This window comes from Hydractinia symbiolongicarpus, chromosome 3 (assembly GCF_029227915.1).
Source record: "Hydractinia symbiolongicarpus strain clone_291-10 chromosome 3, HSymV2.1, whole genome shotgun sequence".
NCBI classification, from domain to species: Eukaryota; Metazoa; Cnidaria; class Hydrozoa; order Anthoathecata; family Hydractiniidae; genus Hydractinia; species Hydractinia symbiolongicarpus.
Window position 1 is genome coordinate 3,495,829 of NC_079877.1, and position 20,264 is coordinate 3,516,092.

General features: G+C 36.9%; 1 protein-coding gene across 2 annotated transcripts in view; it reads right to left on the reverse strand.

The window, feature by feature from the left end:
* LOC130635505 (hillarin-like) overlaps positions 1-15,226 on the reverse strand; it is a 35,613-nt gene extending 20,387 nt beyond the window's left edge. The window contains exon 1 of one of the 2 annotated variants that reach the window (XM_057444846.1): positions 14,934-15,032. Coding sequence is in view for 1 of the 2 variants with exons in the window: in XM_057444844.1 (XP_057300827.1) it covers positions 14,934-15,136 (203 nt within the window). In the remaining variant the exon portion in view is untranslated. Of the gene's footprint in view, positions 1-14,933 lie in introns of both variants that reach the window. The other variant, XM_057444844.1, reaches the window with a different exon arrangement.
* Positions 15,227-20,264: the final 5,038 nt, after the last annotated feature.

Below are 20,264 nucleotides of genomic sequence, written 5' to 3' on the forward strand. Positions count from 1 at the left end.
ATAAAATAAAATAAAATAAAATAAAATAAAATAAAATAAAATAAAATAAAATAAAATAAAATAAAATAAAATAAAATAAAATAAAATAAAATAAAATAAAATAAAATAAAATAAAATAAAATAAAATAAAATAAAATAAAATAAAATAAAATAAAATAAAATAACTTAAGCCAGGATAACTTTATCTAAAGTCGATAAAATACTCATTGTATGTTATTGTACAATAAAATATAATTTAAGCCGAACCATTTCCTTGCCTGAAATTTTTCTTTAGGGGTAGGAAAAGTGGTTAACCCACTAAGGCTAATTAATATGGGATGGCTTCAGACAATAAGCATTATTGCAGTTTTTCGGATAACATGGGTCGGCTGGGCAACATAGTTTGAAACAGCGGGATGTAAGTGGGATGTAAGTGGTAATTTTACATATACTAAAATAAAACTTATATCATCTAAGTTTTTGACAATTCACTTCGATAAAATGCAAAATAATTTCAACTTAGTTTAGTATGGGATATTGAACTTGCCATATCTTTTAGCAGTGATAGGGAAAAAGTGAAAGTTATAAAACTTCCAGCCTATACCTCAGTTAGTCGCAACGTTTGTCTTTTCTTAAATTCAATAGTGGTGGTAAAATTGCCCCTCCGCCCCTCCCTTAATTTGAGACCCAAAATACCCCCTGCAGTTTTAATAATTGCAGGGGGTATTTTAACAATTAATTACAATATCACCTGGTATATAATCCGTCCATAACCGCTTTATTACGTGACTACACATACTTTGAAACATGATTTTTTTATTGAAGCCAAAAAATTGATGCCATTTTTGTAAGTTCTTATTTCTATGTTGCCAGAGAGAATAGAGATAGGGAAAGGCGGATGTTGGGACAAGTCATCCCTCATCATCTTAAGGCAATTCATCGTTTAAAATTCACGCGATTTCTTGGGACAATTCATCTTTCCGACTCAAAATTGCATTATTCCCTCGTTTAAAATTCACTCGAAATAGCATGAATTTAGGTGTTTTTGTATCGATTTTTTTTTGCCTCTTACCTCTTACCTCTTTGTTATCTTATGTAGCCTTATAGTGTCCTCGCGCATAGGTGATTATTCCATCATTATGGATAATTCTTTGGTCATCATCTGCATTGAGAGCGAGTTTGTTTGTTTTTATAGTGTGAACATCATGTTTAATCCATCGGAAGGTCATCTGTTCTCTGTAAATGTTCACACCATCGAACAAGCATCTCTGATAATCGTCAAACCCCATGGTCTTCTTTACTACGCACTTCTTGCCTCCCTTGCACTTTTTGTCCTCTGTTCCGTCTAACTGTTTATATGCATAGGTCTTCGCTCTAAGAGCGACAAACTCCGTCATTATATTACCGCCTAACTCATCTTTCATTAGACCAATGACCTTTTCATTCAAACCTATGGGTAAAGGTCTGTTATCTTTTTTGTCACATCCTGAAGTGTCAAATCTCAAAGCTACATCGTCAGCGATATCTTTGTAGAAGTCGTCGGTTTTAATATGATAAACGAATGAATCTGTGTCCATGTAGCAAAGCTTTAGATTGTCACCATATTTTAGTCTCGTATAGTCGTAGTGGAACTCATACATAACTATCTTAGACAAGTCGAGAATTGCAGGTCCTAAATAGATTGGCTTGTTCAACACGACTTTGATTTTCTGCATTTCAACACCCATCAGTGTTTCTGAGAAACAGATGCTGTCTTTGAAGTTGGGCTTCATCAGTAGTTTCTCATATTGTTGTTTCTTGGTAGCCAAGCGTATGTCTTTGTGTTTACGTTGGTTTTCCATAGCCTTACCAAAGACCGAATTATTTATCAGCTTGAAAAAATCTTTCTCGAAGTCGTTCTTTGATTTTGTGCCCAAAACGGTGTTAAAATCGATGTACGGTTTCAACCATGCGCTTTTCTCAAATTCTATCACCCTATGAACCTTATCAAGAACAAGACCATGTTTCAACGCTTGATCAAGCGCACGGATGTGAATAACATAATTTTTTCTGTCAGAAAGGCATGGAGTTAGCTTTTCGACCCCATTAATCTCCATTCGCTTAGGCATCAAAGGAAGATCGTTATGCGTATCATGTAGCTCTTTTGGATATCTCACATCCACCTCGATTATGTAACCATTTTCACCGTTTTCCTCAGCCAACATACGAATGAGTTTAGTCGTGAATTTATTAGGATCATCAACCCACTTGAACTTTCCCGTTAGTAATTTTTGAATCATAGCCCATCCATACAGATTGTTTGCATCAAGATACTGGAGATAGCTGGTCTCTTCGGTCGTCTTATATCGAACACCCATATATTTGTTGTTTGCTTTAGCATGTCTATGAACAGCCTGAGTGAGACCTCCTCTAATACCTTTCTCCATAAACAGAAACATATCCATATCATGCAACAAATCTAGCTTAATCTCGGTCTTTTTCAAACATGCTTGCCAAGCTAACCCAGGAGTAGTGTAAAAATTTGCAGGATACAATTGATAATGTTTTAGGCATGTTTCCCTAAAAGTCTCAAAAACATCAGCAAGCAATAGAACGTCTGTCTTGAGGTAGATATCATGATACACACCCATATTTTTGATTTTCATGTCTTTCCACACCTTCTGCGCATGCGCATAATCAGCATCACTGATACCGCTCATGTTCAACTTGCTGTAAAAAGCATGTTTTGCCGGAAGCTATAGTTTCATTGAACTTATCGAAAGAATCAACGTATTCATATGGATAAACTCCTTTTCTTCTCAATAGTTTGAATTGCTCATCACCCTTGAAGAATTTTCGAAGATTTTTACACTGCTCATCAGATAGATTGTTTACCAACTTATCCAGGCTACTAGCCATGAAACGAACTGAATCAATAAATCTCAATTGTATCCTGATGTCCCTTTTCTCGCCTTTCTTCACATATTCACCAACCTTAACATCCAATGAGAAAGAGATGTATTTCTCTTTGTTTTCGGCGATGACGGTAATCTTTTCTTCTCCATGTTGTTTGGCCAATTCTTTGATGAATAGATGTGCATCGTACCCGCTCAGACTGTGGAAGACGATTGGGATGTATTTAGGCACTTTGTAACGGAGATTGCAAGACCGATGTGCAGCTCCACGAAATTTACCAGTAAAATAACAGTGATCAGCAACACGCATATCCTGGTTGAAATGTCTCTTGCATATGTTGCACTTTCTAGAATTGACTAATTTTGTCACCTCATCATTTGTGAGATCTTGCATTCTTCTTTTTGAACACATATTGTATAGCCTTTTCACTTCACCTACTACATGATTCACAAAGCGTAAAACACGGTCTTCACCGCGGTAAAGCGCTATAGGATTTGGAACTTCACCATAACTAAATTTGCTGTAACAACAGAAACCTGTGGGGATATGTTTACCGACTTTTTCAGTGGATGATCCGCTATTTTTCTCTTCTTCAGACACCTCTTTTGACAAAGCTTCGAAATCGGCATACATGATAAATGGGGCTTTGAGCTGGTACTGACCATTGTTAAATTTAACGGTGCTACCCTCTTTAAGGAGTTGAATCTTAGCAGCATCGTTATTCTTGCAATATTCGAAGTGTTCATCCCTATTTTGTTCGCTTGAAAAACCAGAGAGACAATTCAAGCAATAATGCTCTTTATTTTTATGCTTCGAGTTGACCTTATTTAAGACACCGCTCAAGTTCTTTACAGCTATATAATGACTATTTTCCTTCTCACACAGTAAAAACAAAACAACCGTTTCTTTGCGATCAAGATGCTTCGACTTACGACACATATAGACACAATTACCTCCTTCTTTAGTTAAGACATGCACAGCAATATCAGGGTTTCTTCTCTCAAACAAATCTATCTTATTCAATGGCATCGGAAACGATAAACCATTCCAATTATAGTTATCATACTTCTTGAGAGTTGAGATTCGTTCAGGATGATTATCGATCTTATCATGATTGAGAGCTGCGATAATAGCCCACCTAAAACATTCATCATCATCTTCATTTTTAGGATTGGTTATCGATTTCTTTCCGCTAAAATTCTTAGGTAGCGGCAAGTAAGAGCTGCCTCTCGTTAATTTTAGCTTGTGAAAGTCTACATCAATATTTAAAATTTTATCGATAACAAAGCCGGATTGAGGTAACGCAGGGTTTTCAATCTGCTCGATTATCTTTTTGAACATATTATTAACAACATTAGATATATCGTTTTCATTGTGAATTGTTTCCATATAGCTATTGAACGCCTTATTAACATAGATTGTCGCTTCAGGATTGGATAAATCCTACTTTCTCCATTTGATCCACACAGTTGCTTGAATTTTTATTGATTTTTTGTTTTTGAGTTCCCTCTTAATCAGATCAATTAAGACAGGTCGAACCTTTTTGAGAAACAAATCAACATCCTTTTTTCCATCTGAGTTTATCTTGAACCTTTTTTTAAGAACCATTAAACGCTGTTTCAATAGGAGTAAATTCTTTTTCCTCTTTTTCTTTTTTTCTCCTCTTTCTCTCCTCTATCCTTTTTATACAAATCCAGAACCTTATCTCTCAGGGTTCTGAAAGCTTTACTCGCTTTCTCCTTAATAGCTTTAGGTACATGATTTATTAACCATTGTCTCCATTCATTCAACTTGTTTTTTACCTGGGTCTATTTTTTGCCATTTCTTGCTGCTCAAACAAATCCATGTCTTGTTGGCCAGGAATAATTGTAACAGGTCGGACTGGTTTGAACCGTCTAGTAGATCTTGGCGGTGGAACAGGTTGACCATTTCTCATCGGTCTTATAGCAGAAACAGGGCCTGATAATAATTCGAGCAACTCAGCTTTTCTGAGTTTTGAGTAGCCATGTAGGCCGCGTTCTCTGGCAAGAGCTTTTAATTCAACAACGGTATTTTGCGAAGTCATGTTGGTGATATGTTATTACAATTAACTCTCTTTATATCATTTTTAATTTTTCAATTTTCAACTAAAAAGACTCGTAACCTTTGCGTTCTTTTTTTTTTGTTACTCGTCCATTAAGTAACAAAAAAGCCTTTACGACTCTGGCGAGGTCAATTTATTTTTTGGAAGCCTTCCTGTCTTCTTTCTTGTCATTATAGCGTTTTTGGTAGCTGAGATATCTGTCTCTGTTGTTTTGAATCCAGTTCGAATAGTATCTATTACATGCTTGTTTAGTATCAGGATCAAGAGTATAAGATGGGTCCTTATCATTCTTTTCAAGGACCTCGAGCAATTTAGTTTTGTTCATTTGGGAAGCATATTTTATTTTTCGTGATGCACATGATTTTCTTAACGTTTTGACGTTCATTGATTTGTACTTTGAAACGGGAGTATCGTAATGTACTTCTGTTTTGTCAGTCATTTTTTGCTATACATATTAGAACAAAAAAAAACTTTTAAGTCACTTTTTGTCATGCTACATCATAACAAAATGAGCTAAATAAAGGTGTGCATAAATAAAAAAAATGTCAAACTCTAAACTTCAAGAGATTTACTATCAACCTCAAAATTTATGGAAAGGACAAAAGGCTGTTCAAAATTTAAGAGGATTTGGCTTCAAGCCAAATGAAATTAAGAAGTGGCTATCAAAACAAGCATTTTGGCAAGTACATTTACCTGCTCCAAAACATGTTGAAAGACCACATTATGAAGTTACTACTCCTAATGATTTATATCAATTCGATTTATTGTACATGCCTGGTGACATACTGTATGGTAATAGATATAAGTATATTTTGTCTGGAATCGATGTTGCTTCCAGATACAAAGTAGCCCGACCTTTGAAGACTAAGAAAGCCAAAGAGATTGCCGCTATGATTGAAGACATCTACAAGGTTGGATCTTTAACTTATCCGAAAACTTTCCAATGTGATAACGGTTCAGAATTCAAAGCAGATTTGACAAAATTGTTGGAGAAGCATAATGTTGAAATTAAAAAAGCGACTACAAAATATAAGCATAGCCACACAGCTTTTGTTGAGGCGTTGAACAAGATACTTGCCGAAAATTTATTCAAAATACAAGATGCTCAAGAACTGAATGATTCGGAAAAGGTATCATCTACATGGGTTAAGCATTTGTATAAACTGATTGATAGGTTAAACGATACAAAGACGCGAATGATTGGTATTAAACCAAAAGATGCTATTAAGATGAAAGAGGTGCCTATTGCTAAACGAGAGAATTATCCACCTGAAGTAGAACTACCTCAAGATGGGCTTTATAGATATCTATTGCAACCTGGTGAAGAACATGATGATGGGCGGAGACAAGCAACCGATATAAATATGGTCAAAAAATTCATATCGATTAAATGAGGTAATAGAGCAACCTGGTAACCGTGTAATGTACTATGTTCAAGACGGATCTAGACGAGCTTTTGTAAAAGAGGAATTGATGTTAATACCTGAAGATACAGAATTACCTCCTGATTATGTGCAAGGTTGGTGAAAAAGGGGCGATACATAAAAAGTATCTTTACTTGTTTCTAGTAAAGATGATTGTGATTTTGTCTTGCATGGTTTAGCGCCACATAATGTCATAATTAAAGAACTGCCTTTCATGATTCTTTTGAGATTGCTTGAGACCTTTTGATCTGACAAAGGCTTCCCTAGAGCCCCAACCATAATCCTTTAATTCAACGCAAAGTCTTGCAGGCAACTACGTCTTATATAAATTTCTTCTTCTGTCTTGAACCTCTGTATACATAGCTGTTCCATAACCAACTTTAGACGCAGGTGTGTCTATCCCACCCGCAGAATAACAAGGTAAATCACGTTTTCAGGTAGCTCTCCCCACTTTATGATTGGAACAAATTGTTCCATGTTTTGTTCAAATGTTTCAACTGTTGGAAATTCCATTGTTTTTTTTGTCTATATATTTACGATTATATCTCTTTATACCATTTTCAATTGTTAATTTTTCAAATTGACGAGCACATGAAATATATGAATGGTACACAGGCACAAATTACGAACTTTGTTCTGGATTTAACTTCTTTTTTAGATTTTGAAGTTCTGCCATCAAACTTTTCTCAAACTGATTACGTGTTTCACTCTCCATCTTTCTATCTGTTGAGGTCATATTTTCCAGAGCTTTGTAGGTAATCTTTCCGTCATTCAATGCTTGTGAGATACTGGTTTCAAACACAGCAATCGCAGATGTTACAACATCATATAATTTCATGGCTTTGTCGAGTTTCTTTTGGTATTTTTTAATCAACGCTGTGATAATGCCAGCGGAAATAGAGCCGGCTAAGGCTACGCTACTTAATCCGACAGAGATAGGCATTCCAATAATAGTAGCCCCTGTTGCAACTGAACCAATGCCAGAGCCAATGGTTATAGCGCTTGAGCTGGCATTTATTAGTATCAATCGGTGTAGTGCTTTGTTGTATTTCTCATACTTGGTATTAAATTTGTTCTTTAATTTTATGAACTCTTCAAGTTGAGAATTCATTATACTTGTGTTAAACTTATCTTGCTCACTCGAATACTCAGGAGCAGTGGGTAACTTTGGATAAATCTTAAAACTCATTTTTATTTTAGAGATAGCTATTTTCATAAAAAGAGAAAAATTATCCTCTAAATAAATAAAATGGCAGACATTGACATTGATCCTTTTGGAGAACACGAAAAACCTGATGAGACAACAGATGAGACGTTTCCTCTCATACCCACTGGAGACCGTACGGGTGTACAAATACATACATCAGGTGAAAAAGAAACATCATTTGGAGGTCTCAGTCAGAATACTAGAGTTTTGCAGGAAATAGTTAAAGGGCTGTGTGATAGATTATCTGAAAGATTCCAGCCAAAACCTGAGGTGTTATATACCGACCTGTTTGAAATTAGAGATGGTGAATTATACTACAAAGACAGTAGCAAACCATTGACAAACAATGGAAGACTAAGGGATACTGATACTATAGCAGAAATATTAGGCAAGAGAAGGCTGCGTAATTTAGGGTTTGATATCTAAAAATAAGTTGTCTGCACGACAAGCAGCTAAGCTAAACAAAATACAAGAAGAACTACCTTCATCGTCTAGAATAACAAATGCAATTGACATTGAGCTGGATACAATTATTGAAAATATAAGTGATACTACAGAAGATTTGGTTCGCCAATCATCAATCGATCATGAAACAATTCAGACTGATGATCTATTTGAATATCCTGTGCGTGAATTGTTAGGATTGGATAAAGCATTGAGAAACATACGAGGAAGTCTTCAGGATGAGGTCGCAAAAGAGCATCAGCATATTGATAGAGAAAACAAGTTGGAAGAAATGGAAAACTCAACAAATATGACCGATGAACAACGAAATGAAGTCAAAGAAAGAATGGAGGGATTACATGAAGAGTTGGAAACTAGACAGGAAAGTATCGATGTTCTCAAGGGTAAATTAAACAGTCAAGTTACGAGCATCAGAGAAACCATTGCTAAAATCCTCAACAAAGATACCACATTGGGTGAAAAGATACGAACACTATTCCGTGAACAAGGTATCACAATCGTTAGCATTCTGACAGCCTTTGGCATGGCTATTGGTGTTCTTGTGGAGGGTCGACAAGTCGCTCACAAAATCCTGACAAAGGTGATGATAAAAAGGACGGGGCAAAGGAATGTAAAAAAACAAGTTAAAGGCGTTGGGGTCTCTGTTGGGAAGGCTGGCAGGTAAAGCTGCTGCAGCTCTACCGGGTATATTAGGATCCATCGTGTCATGGTTACTCAATCGAGCGAAAGAAGTGGTAGGTTGGTTGAGTCAAAACCTGTGGGCTTTGGTAGTTGGAATCGGAGGTCTGATATACACCTATCTCATGACAAAGAGTTAATTCTCTTACAGCTTTTATGTTACGATACATGTAACATAATTTTTTCTCCCCCTCTTCATCTTTCAAAATACCACCCAATTCCACCAATTCCAAGCATACTCAAAGTAATAAAAGCCAATTCCCTTTCATGTTGATCATGACTCGGTGTATAAAAGTCGCTCAATACAGGCTCCCGTGGTAAAGGTTCAAGATGTTTACCAAATACCCTATTGTATTCGCGCATTGCATCGTTTAGCTCTATAAATTTTGAATTGGCCTTCTTTTCGAACCTGAGCTGCTTATTGATAAAGTCTATTCTCTCTTGTCTTTTTTGTTGCCATTCAATTTGTGCTTTTTGTAATTTCTCTATGGCCAAATCATGACGTTTTCTTTCAGCGTCGATGCGATCTTTTGATAAACTTGAAAAGAGATAACTTGATCCTGTGAAAGCCAAAGCGTTAGCTAAAGCCCCTCCCAACATCATTGCAATTGAAGCCATATTTAGATATTGATATTTTCAGGTAAAATCTTTTGCTTAATTAAGTATTCTCTTGTTATTTCACTAGCGGCAACAATGGCAACTAGTTTTCCTGTATCTTCCAAGTCAAATTTTTGAATTGAGGGAGGTGTCATTTTTAACACCTTTTTTCCTAGCATCGAATAGCCGATAGCGAAAACGCAGACGACTGATGCGTGATATAAATCGTTGACGATACTTTTCTTGTCCATTTTATTATATATTGCGAGATTATATATTGCGAGATTATCTTTTTATTCCATTTCAAGTTTATTTATTTTCACAGGTATTTTAGATTTTTGCGGAAGGGAAGCGACACTCGCTGGCTTAGTATATAACATTTGGTCTTTCTTTTTATACACAAATTAAGCAAAGCCACCAACTAAACCGAGAGCTATTATTCCTCCTATAGCGTAGTTCATAGGCTGTTCATTCGGTTTGGTAGGAGAATCTCCCTCTCCACTTTCTTTTTGAGGTGTCTGTGACTGTGTTATGGACACTTGTTTTAATTCTTCTCGCTTTTTACGGTTGTATTCCGCCAACCTCTTACCTGCTTCAACCTTTTTAGGGTTCTTCGTTGTCACTTGAATGGGAGTCTGTTTTTCTGACATTTTTATTATCTGCTATATTTATATTATTTGTGTTTAAATTTCTTCCATTGATATAATGCCTCCCGGTAATAAGTCCAACACTGAGTGGTGCTAACAATGAGCCGAATTTATAATATAAGACACATGTGAATCTTTAAAGGGCAGAGTTTAAGAAGGGGTCATTTTCCAGGTCATTGCTCAATGCATCTTGATTGTTTATTCCCAAGACTGTACAAGCTCCCATAGAATACATGTGAATGATTGATTTACCTAAGGACTTCACCATCTGACCTGATAGTTTAGCTTCATAGATACTAAAAAGTTTTTCCATCTCTTCAGCGTTGAGTTTGTGAATTTGCTCTTCAGTGTACATTTTCCCTAAGTATAGCTTGCTATTTCCAGTTAAGACACACTCGAGCAATTTTTGCTTTTTGACCTCACTATTTGGCTGAGAAAATTCACCTGGAACATCATGTCCAATTAAACTATCGATTGCTGTTTCCGCCATTTTTATTAGGGAGAAGTATTTTTTTAAGACAAAACCGGTAAAAAATAGCAGGATGCTTAATAACATGAAGTTAACATATTCTATCATTTTGTTATATCTGTTGTAATTTTCTTATATTCTCTTATAGTTTTGTTGGAATTTGCTGCACAAGAGTTTGCTATCTTCTTATAGTTTTGTTGAAATTTGCTGCACAAGAGTTGCTATCTTCTTATAGTTTTGTTGAAATTTGCTGTATAGCAGTCTTGCAAGAGCCTGTAGTATTCTTATAGCTTTGTTACAAGAGTCTTGTAACAAAAAACGTCAATCTGCTCAACGAATGACATACGTTCTTGGGTGTTCCATTCTCATAACTAGGCACGCATGTTTACCAGCTTTTAGCCTTTCCTTAACAGTCTGGATCTCTGATCGTGATTCAATGACATCATTCTCTTCATGAATCGTTGAGAGATCTTGTCTATCTTTTGGATACCACACATATAACATTTTAGCTTGCCGTCGTAGATTTTTAGATATAGCGGTGTATGATTGTGTAAGTAACCATACCGAATGATTTCGATGACGACCCGAGATTGCTAGTTCAAGCAAAGGCTGTTTCTTTTTGTCCAATTTTTCATCAGCGATGATATCGTCAATCAAAAACAAAGTTTTGTATCCAGCACAGAAAAAGTCCATTTTCTTAATCCTTCATACAAAGATCCTTCCGGCTCAATTAAAATCACATAGCTGCCAGTCCAAAATCATTTCTGTTCTCTGTATGTTTGATTCCATCTTAATGTTGGACATATAATCACGATGAAAGCAAAGTGATCAAAGTATTCATTTTCTAATAATTTTACAACACGTTTAGATTTTCCACAGCCTGTAGGACCAACAAATAATGCTGTGTGAGGTTCTTTCATGTAAAGTGTGTTACTTTGTTCCGCCATTTTACTAATACAAGACAGACATAAATTATTATCTTTTGGTTTTCCTTCAGAAAAATGCTTGCAAATCTCTTGATAATGTTCAAACGGCTGCATCCCTTGAGCAAAAAGTTGGTTGACTTGCCTTCAACAATGACAGATACCTTTTTTATTTTCGGATTGTAGAATTTACTGGTATCTCGTTTGTAGGCTTGTTCGTCTTCAAACAAAACCAAGATATCCTTCAAAGATTTACAAGGGGTATTGAATGACCAATTCCAAGTAGTGTCTGACTTGTTTACTCTAATTTGTCTGTGTCTCAAAAACCTATCGTAGAGTAAAGCCATGTTTTGGTATTCAGATGCAATGTGTCTGGCCAAAGTAGCTTGTGTCACAATCTCATATTCTAGAGATATGTTAGAGATTTTATATTTAGCGTCCGGTGCTGGTGCTGCTGAAGCTACCGAAGGTTTGGCTGGAGTTGATAATATAACCTTATCATAATTATTAAATGTGATCTCATAACATAACCTATTCCCTAATCCGGCTTGATAATATGGGATCGTGCTATCCAACATTTCAAAATCGAGAGGAATGATGAACTTGTTTTTATAGGTGTCGGCAATGGCCTTGTCTGCTGCATCAGAGGTGTCTTTATCTGAAGCGTTGATCCTCAATTTCATACAGTTTTCTGTACACCCATCATTGAAGATGATACCCTGTCTTATTGCGTTTCTTTTTTCATACTTGGTTAGCCATAAATCTCTGTAGCATCCAAAAATGTCAAAGTCATCAATGAGAATAGAAGATAATATCTTAAATAATAATGGAGAGCATTTTTAAATATAATCAAAGCGCTTTATAAGCCAAATGGAGGACAAGACCTTCAGATATTGGATGGGAAAGATTTATACAAACAAACAATTATTGTCTCTAAAAATGGTTCTTTTCCTGCAAGCTTTCCCAATATTTTTACTAATTACGAAATGGATGAAAATGAACAACGCATGAAAATTTGGGAAGAACAACCATTTAAATTATGGCAAACCCAACTAAATTTTGTCACTTGGTGTGCTTCAAGTGCTTGTGGAGTGAGTTCTGAACACCTGAAAGAAGGTCTCTCTACTCCTATGATTAGATCAGTATATCGTTTTCACGTCTATTATCAAATTAGACGAATCATTAAGCGCTTGCAGACACCTCTGCCTTTTGAAGATAGTTTTAATCAATATGACAATCCTTATTCAAAAGAAGAATTTCTAAAAATCTGTAGTGAATATGGTGTCGATTCTGATCCTATGAAATACAGAGGCCAATATTTTTTCAGCTCGTATCAAAAAAGACGTAAAAACTATCCAACACCAGGTCTAAGTTATTTCACAAACGATTCCATGACACGATGGATTATAGAAAAATCTAATGGCTTTACAAAAACAGGTCTTGTAAAAATTACAGACAGTGTTAGAGCATACGCTTATCTTGTTCTTAGTTCGCAAGCCTCAGCTCGTTCTTCTATCTTAGGTAATAATTCAAGCGCTTTGACAGCTCAAAGAGTTTTTATGAACAACTTTGAAGACATTGTTAACCGCAGAGTTGATATTCAAGAGGATATTAAACGTTATCAGGATACTTTAAATTACGCTTCAAGCAAAGTTGATTATTCAGTCGGACAGGGCATTTACATGTTACCTAGTGACATGAATCTAAACATCAAGTCGGGGGTGTCTGGTTACAATAATAAAATTCTCATATCTAATGAGAACTTGAGCCTCGGAAGAAATAAAATGATTAATGTTATGCAAGAGCATCATATTTCAAACAAGGTGACTAGCACCCTAACACAAACAAAAGATAAAAGTTCACAAAAAGAAGTTCACCACATAGAACACCCAAGAGTAAGTCAAACAAATTCACTCTCATCTCACGAAGAAGAAAAAATTGCTTTGATTTTAGTGATAACAACGGCTTTTAGCATATGGTATGTGTTTAGATGACCTTGTTTGAAAGAAATAAGGAATGACGTCAATTAGATGTCAATCATACTTAAATAACAAAGAAAACAATGCATTCCTAGCATACCAAATCTCCTTAGCAACGAGCACTTTCGACTTTAACTTTTCTTAAGTAAACAACTTTCTGGTATGTAAAATTCTATTGTTATAAGCGTTTGATTGACAGATGGTTTAATTATACAACAAAAATTCTTACGTGTTGTTTTTTGAGAATTTTGTTTTGCCGCTCTCAATGCAGATGATGACAAAAGAATTATCCATAATGATTAAATAAGCACCTATGCGCGAGGACACTATAAGGCCACATAAGATAACAAAGAGGTAAGAGGCAAAAAAAAATCGATACAAAAACACCTAAATTCATGCTATTTCGAGTGAATTTTAAACGAGGGAATAATGCAATTTTGAGTCGGAAAGATGAATTACTCTAAGAAATAGCGTGAATTTTAAACGATGAATTGCCTTAAGATGATGAGGGATGACTTGTCCCAACATCCGCCTTTCCCTATCTCTAGAATTAAAAAAATTTAAATATTTTTTACCGAAGAGAGGCAAGAAAAAGAAAGAAAGTGGAAAGTGCTTAAAAATTACAGGTTCAAAAGTTTCCTCGTTGAACCACTTGCTTCAACTATTTGAGTTTGTTTCTTCGCGTGATCAAAAAACTTTTATTTTGTGGATAACATATATATAGTGAATTTATTTAATGATTGAATTGGTGATTAGCTGTTAAAGATGTGCAAGCAGTTACTTCCATCGCAACTTGAATAACAGGGTAGCGGTAAAAATAAAGTTTAACTGCTATGTGAAGATCATAATACACTCCAGAGTGTACTCAACAACCTTGGATTCAAGAATTCCATAAGTTCTGTGGTTTGTTAGCTACAATCATGTCCATAATAGTTTTGGAAAAACCACTTTCCCCTTCCCCCCACTCTTCAGTGTTGATTGGAGGTCTTTTCCAGAGTCGCCAACAGTATTTTGGGGCTCAAATTAACACAAAATCAACACTGAGTGAAGGGGGACAGCGGGAAAACTCTAAAAAATAGCCTCAAAGCCATTTTTCCAATAATTTAATTTATGAACATGATTGTAGTTGGCTTACTTTCGCTTTTAATGTATAGTAAAGAAGGCTAACCATAAGTAGTAGAGTGTGTTGGTTCATAACGTTATGAAGTTAATGTAGATTTGCTAACATAATTCAAGAAAATAAGAAAAAAACATTTCTGCTCCTTTTGTGTGGCTAAAACGTCAATAGAAATATATTTAAGATAATATATAGTTATGTAGCCAAGAAAGGTTTTTAAAAAGACATAAATATATAAAGAAGTTGAATCTCTAGATTTTCCATAATCTGTAAGCAAGCAAGTTCACCATGCTGCCCTTAGAATAGTTTACTCGCCATTTCATCTTATCTCATCAGACAACATCAAGGTTTTAGTTTGTTTCTTCAATAAGAAACAGGATAATTTAAGAATACTCATGTGAACCTGATTTTCAATTTTTACTTGCGTGTATTATAAGCATGTATTACTAGACCAAAAAAACATTGCTTACGTCTCATTTTCAACACTCAGCTCAGCAATTTTGCCTTCATTTTCGTCTTCTTGCTCTCTTACTGTACACATTTTCTTATGACCATTTTTCCAATGTATTACTTGACATTCACGAGTGCAGTAAAATGCATCCTTGCATCGCACACAACGTTTGATACCTTCGTTTGTTTGACAGTTTGAACAAGGTCTAAAATTCGATGCCATTGGTTGTAAAATCAAAAACTTTATATTAAGTAAAATCAGAAGTTTTTAAAAATAACCTTCGCATTTTAAATTTTTTTTATCTCTTAAACTTATTTATGTAATATAACACTTTTGTTATTCATAACGTTTAAAAATATATTTTGACTCAACAGATCAACTCGTATTATAAAAAACACAATATCATACACATATTTGATAAAACGTCTCAAAAACTACGACAGCCAATGGAAGTAAAGACTTGTTCACACGATCCGGATATTTGAGTCAAATCGACGTATAGGAATATAAAATTCAGTCAGAATTTTTGACGAGATGTGTTTCTGACAAATCAGAAAAAAACCTTAACCTAAATTTATTTTACGTATAAGGTAGAAAAATAGGATTTAACTTGCTCTCTCTCTGTTCCAAAATAAATAAAACAGATCAAGAATACACTGATACGTAATGCTGCAAATTTCAAAAAAAAGAATTTCATTTTTTCAAATCTCAAGATCTAGCTGTTTCCACTTTGCAAGTTGGTATGAAAATTTCGCAAATAGTTCAATAAGTTGAATAGAAATATATATCTGGTGGTAAACCTTAGGTTAGTCCTAAGTGCAAGACTATACTGGGCTATGATGCGAACATGCTCTATCCAAGCACTCTGCTACAAGATTTTCCTTGTGGTAAGGAGAAGTTGCTAAAAAAGGCAGACCCTGCTGAAGAATTAGATGATCTGGTGCGAGACATTCTTGATGGAGCGCTCTTCGGGTTTGCCCAAGTTGACATTGAAGTGCCTACTGAGTTGTACGAAGAATTCAGTGAAATGTCCCCGTTATTTGTGGTTAGAGAGATCGCTGACAATCAAATTTCTCAGCATATGCACGATTATTTAAACAAGACCGGGCGAAAACGTTTCCCGGGTACCAGGAAGCTGTTGGGGGTGATGAAAGCTGAGAAGATCCTGCTTTGTACGGACCTGCTTAAATGGTACCTGAATCATGGATTAAAAATTACGGCTTGTTATCAAATGCTCAAGTACTCACGTGGTAAACCATTCGCATGGTTCCTAGAAGAAATAGCGGAAGCGCGTCGCAAAGCAGATAAAGATCCTGATAGGCGCAGCGCTGGCGATACTGCAAAGCTGAAGGGGAACTCGTTCTATGGAAAAATGATCGAGGATCTGGCGGGACATAACAATACCACATTTACAAAGGATGAAAAGGTAGTAGATGCGGCAATGAGGAGCCTATACCTGGAGGATATTGAAGAAATTGGAGACGCGTACGAAGTAAGACGACGTAAACAATGCGTTTCCATTAATAGAGCGTACCAATGCGGGATATATACATATCAATTGGCCAAGCTGCGGATGCTCGAATTTTACTATGACTTCCTGGATAAGTACGTAGATCGACGAAATTTTGAATATGTGTATATGGATACCGATAGTGCTTATTTTGCAATCTCTGAAGATAACTTACGTGATGTTGTTCGTCCTGAATTAATCAAGCAGTACGATGAGGATGTTAAAAACTGGCTAGTCACCGATAAATATTTAAGCCGCACCGGAGGGCTGTTCAAAGAAGAATTCATCGGTTCGAGGATGATTGCATTGACCGCAAAGTGTTATTGCGTCGAAGGAAAAGATGGCACGAAATTTTCCTGCAAGAAAATGTCGAAAAGGCAAAATGAGGTGACATGGTCAAGGTACAAGGAAGCACTGAAAGGCGAGCTAGATACCGCTAAAAATGTGGGGTTCCGCGTACATAACCAGGGTATGGTCGCATATCAACAAAACAAGCTGGGTCTATCAGCGTTCTACGATAAGAGGATAGTGCTAGAGGATCCTATACACACAAAGCCTTTAGAGTAGTTAGCGTCCAATACTTTGCTATCGGCCATTAAAGTTTTATACTGGGATCGTAGGGTAAAAAAAAATGCCTTGGAAGCGAGCGATTCATTTGTATGGGTTGAAACCTCCAGTAACCCCTACAGTGCAGAAATAAAAAACCAGTAATGCAGGCTGCTGCTGTTGTACCGCGGGAGGCTCACGAGGCCTGGGATAGAAGTATTACGACCTATGCGCGCTAATAAGCAGTAAAGGTGTTGTGAGACACCACCTTTACACAAAGCTGCAAATAAAAATGGAGTTATTGATATTAATCGCGATAATTCTTCCGTATATATTGATACTTACATTCATCGATAGATGCCGCCTTATAATAAATAGTATGTCTGAATTAGCTGATATTTTTGATGCTGTAGATACACCAGCAGAAGCGCTTGATCAAAAACCTATAGACAAACGTCAAGCCCTTAAAAATGCTCGCAAAACCAAGCCACACCTCTTAGGAAAAAAATGTACCGAGGTATTTTTGGACAAAGAATCACCCGAGGCTATTGAGAAAATACATCCTGAGTTTGTTGAACGCGACCTCCACGAGAAATGAGAGAAGACTGCAAAGCCATTGTCAACTCGCGCCCTTAGGCTATATAGCAAAGCTATCGGTAACCTTATACCACTGGATAGTCCCGAAGCCCTTCGTCATGATTTAGAAAACGATCCTATTATCAGAGAATCCATGGCTGACTTGGGTATTCTCTTCTATGCAGCCTTTGGTAAGTTCCTCGCCCCCTTACTCGTTGCAGCTCATACCATTAATCATACCCAGCTCTTAAAGTCCATTGAAGAGAAGAGAGAGATTGATGAGGAGCAACAAAAAGATGAGCAGCGCGTGTAGTATTATTATCAACCAACACAAACAACAAACAGAGACCGTCGAAAAAATTGTTGAAGTGCACAAAAAGCACCCGGGAAGGGTTGCACAAGGTCACAGGCTAGCTGCACTGATGAGGGAGAGGAAGGTCGGAATAGCTCCACCCAAGAAAGAACCCATGACGTTTAGAGAATTCCTGCGATACTTTGAGAGAGATTTAAATACTCCTGAAGCTATACTCACGGGGATAAAAGAGACCATGGACATTCTTGAGGAACAGGGGTTATCCCTCGTTTTTACTGTAAAAAAGAAGTGATTTTATAACTCCAAAGAGTTATAAAAAATGAGTGAAGAACCTAATCAATTAATTACCAAGAAAAACGAAGGACGTGTTGCTGCTGGTAAGAGACTTGCTGAATGGAATCGCAAGAACAAGGCTGACTTGAAGAAGAACATGGGTAAAGGTACCTCCAAAGAGAGTCAGGAACCTGCCACAGGTACCTCCAAGTCCATGGGAAGTGGTGTATACATTGCTGGAGGCCTTATTCCAATAATCGCCTGTATTGGAAGTTATATTATTTTTTGTGGAAGGCTGGGAAAAAATCCGCGGGTACCCAGCAGCCTGCACCAGCGGTTCAGCAAAAACCTTCAAAGGCAGATATTGATATTTTAAGATGCGCTGAGCCCTATAATAAAGAATGAGTTCGAATGTTACCCCTAAGCAAAAGGAAATCATTGATATGATATATGAGACTGTGATCGACCTCGGTTTAACTTTCCTTACGCGATGCTCGGTAAACGATTTTTAGGAATCTCGAGCCCCAGCACAAAACTCGACACGAATGATGTGATGAAGATGATCGCATATTTCACCGCAGGGCGAGGAAGCAGCGAGATGGCCGTCTCAAAAGGGTGGTTGCCCGCTTCTATCGTCCCAAAACCCAAGTAAGCACAGTTGAATAAATGACTTTGGATATCGTAAAAGAACCCCATACGGCTATTTTCACAGGCCCTACTTCTTGTGGAAAAACGCAAAGAGTTCTCGATCTTTTGGAGCATGAATATCGACACTATTTCCAAAACATCATAATTTTGTCTCCTACTCTCAGGTGGAAAACCACTTACTTGGAAAGACCATCGCTTCGGAAGGATGATTATGTGTTTTTGATAGAACCGCAGGATCAATTGTTTGAATGGATAGCAAAATTATCAAACCTCCTGGCAGGGGAGGAGACGTTGTTTATTGTTGATGACATGATTGCTGATGAAACCCTGGATAAGCGGAGACAATCCCTATTGGAACTCGCGATCAGCGGTAGACACAGGAAGCATAGCTTATGGTTGTTAACTCAAAGTTATACGGCTTTACCAAATAATCTCCGCCGCCAGAAAAAAATGCTATTTACATGGTATTCCTCAGAGCGTTCTGATATTAAAATGATTGATGAAGAAACGAACCTTATCGAGGATTGGGAGCCTATCAAAACCCAGTTGAAAAAATCTAAACATGTCTGTTTGTATATTAGATTGGAACACCCTAGGGCCTTGAGTGTTCTAGAATAAATTTCATATATCAGAACATTAGAGATTGTGGGACTCCGTCAGAGATATGTACCACATGCTTATAATGATTTTTCGTAAATATACAACACCTGAAGATGATAAATACCATAATCTTCCCTATTACTATTAAAGAAAAGGAAGTGGATTAGGCTTCAATTTCCAGAGTCTGAAGAGATCGTTGTTATTGATAAGATTGCATGCGTTTAATAGGTTCGAGGAAGAGGGTCATATGGAGCGATACGTATGCCACTTCAGGCTTATTGATCATACTCGCGACGACTGTGAAGCGATCCTCGACTTATACAACCTGGGTGATCCAGCATTAGAAGATTGGAAAAAGTTTTTGTGTGTTCATAACACACAAAATCGAGAATTTTTCACCAAACTTTCACATGCTTTGGGGGTGCCGAGGTACCCTCGGGTACTAGCATGAGCTCTTCTGCCACAAAGCTTCGATCAGGCGCTCCTGCGGAGCCGCTAGGCGATCCATCTGCCAAATAATATAGGAGGCGTGTACCAGTCACTATACAGTCTAGCCTGTATGTACGCTTCGACCAATAGGCATCCGTTGCACGTCTTTTTCGATCACCATGTTCCTCGCCGGGTTGCAGCAAGTATAGATATAAACCGTCATCAGGTAAAGGCTTTTCTTGCCCGTCAGGACGGAGCCGCAGGCGATCGCTTTTTGCAGGTGGTACGTCATCGAGCTTAATGTCTTTTGAAGGTTTCATAACAATCATAGCGGTTTTGGTGTTGTTCAAACTCTTGACGATAGTGTACAGATTCTTGACCCATATACTGCTAGTTTCGTTAGTGAGCAGCTCTTGCGCGTCCTGAGATTTAAACAACCTCTCCGCAAGCACCTT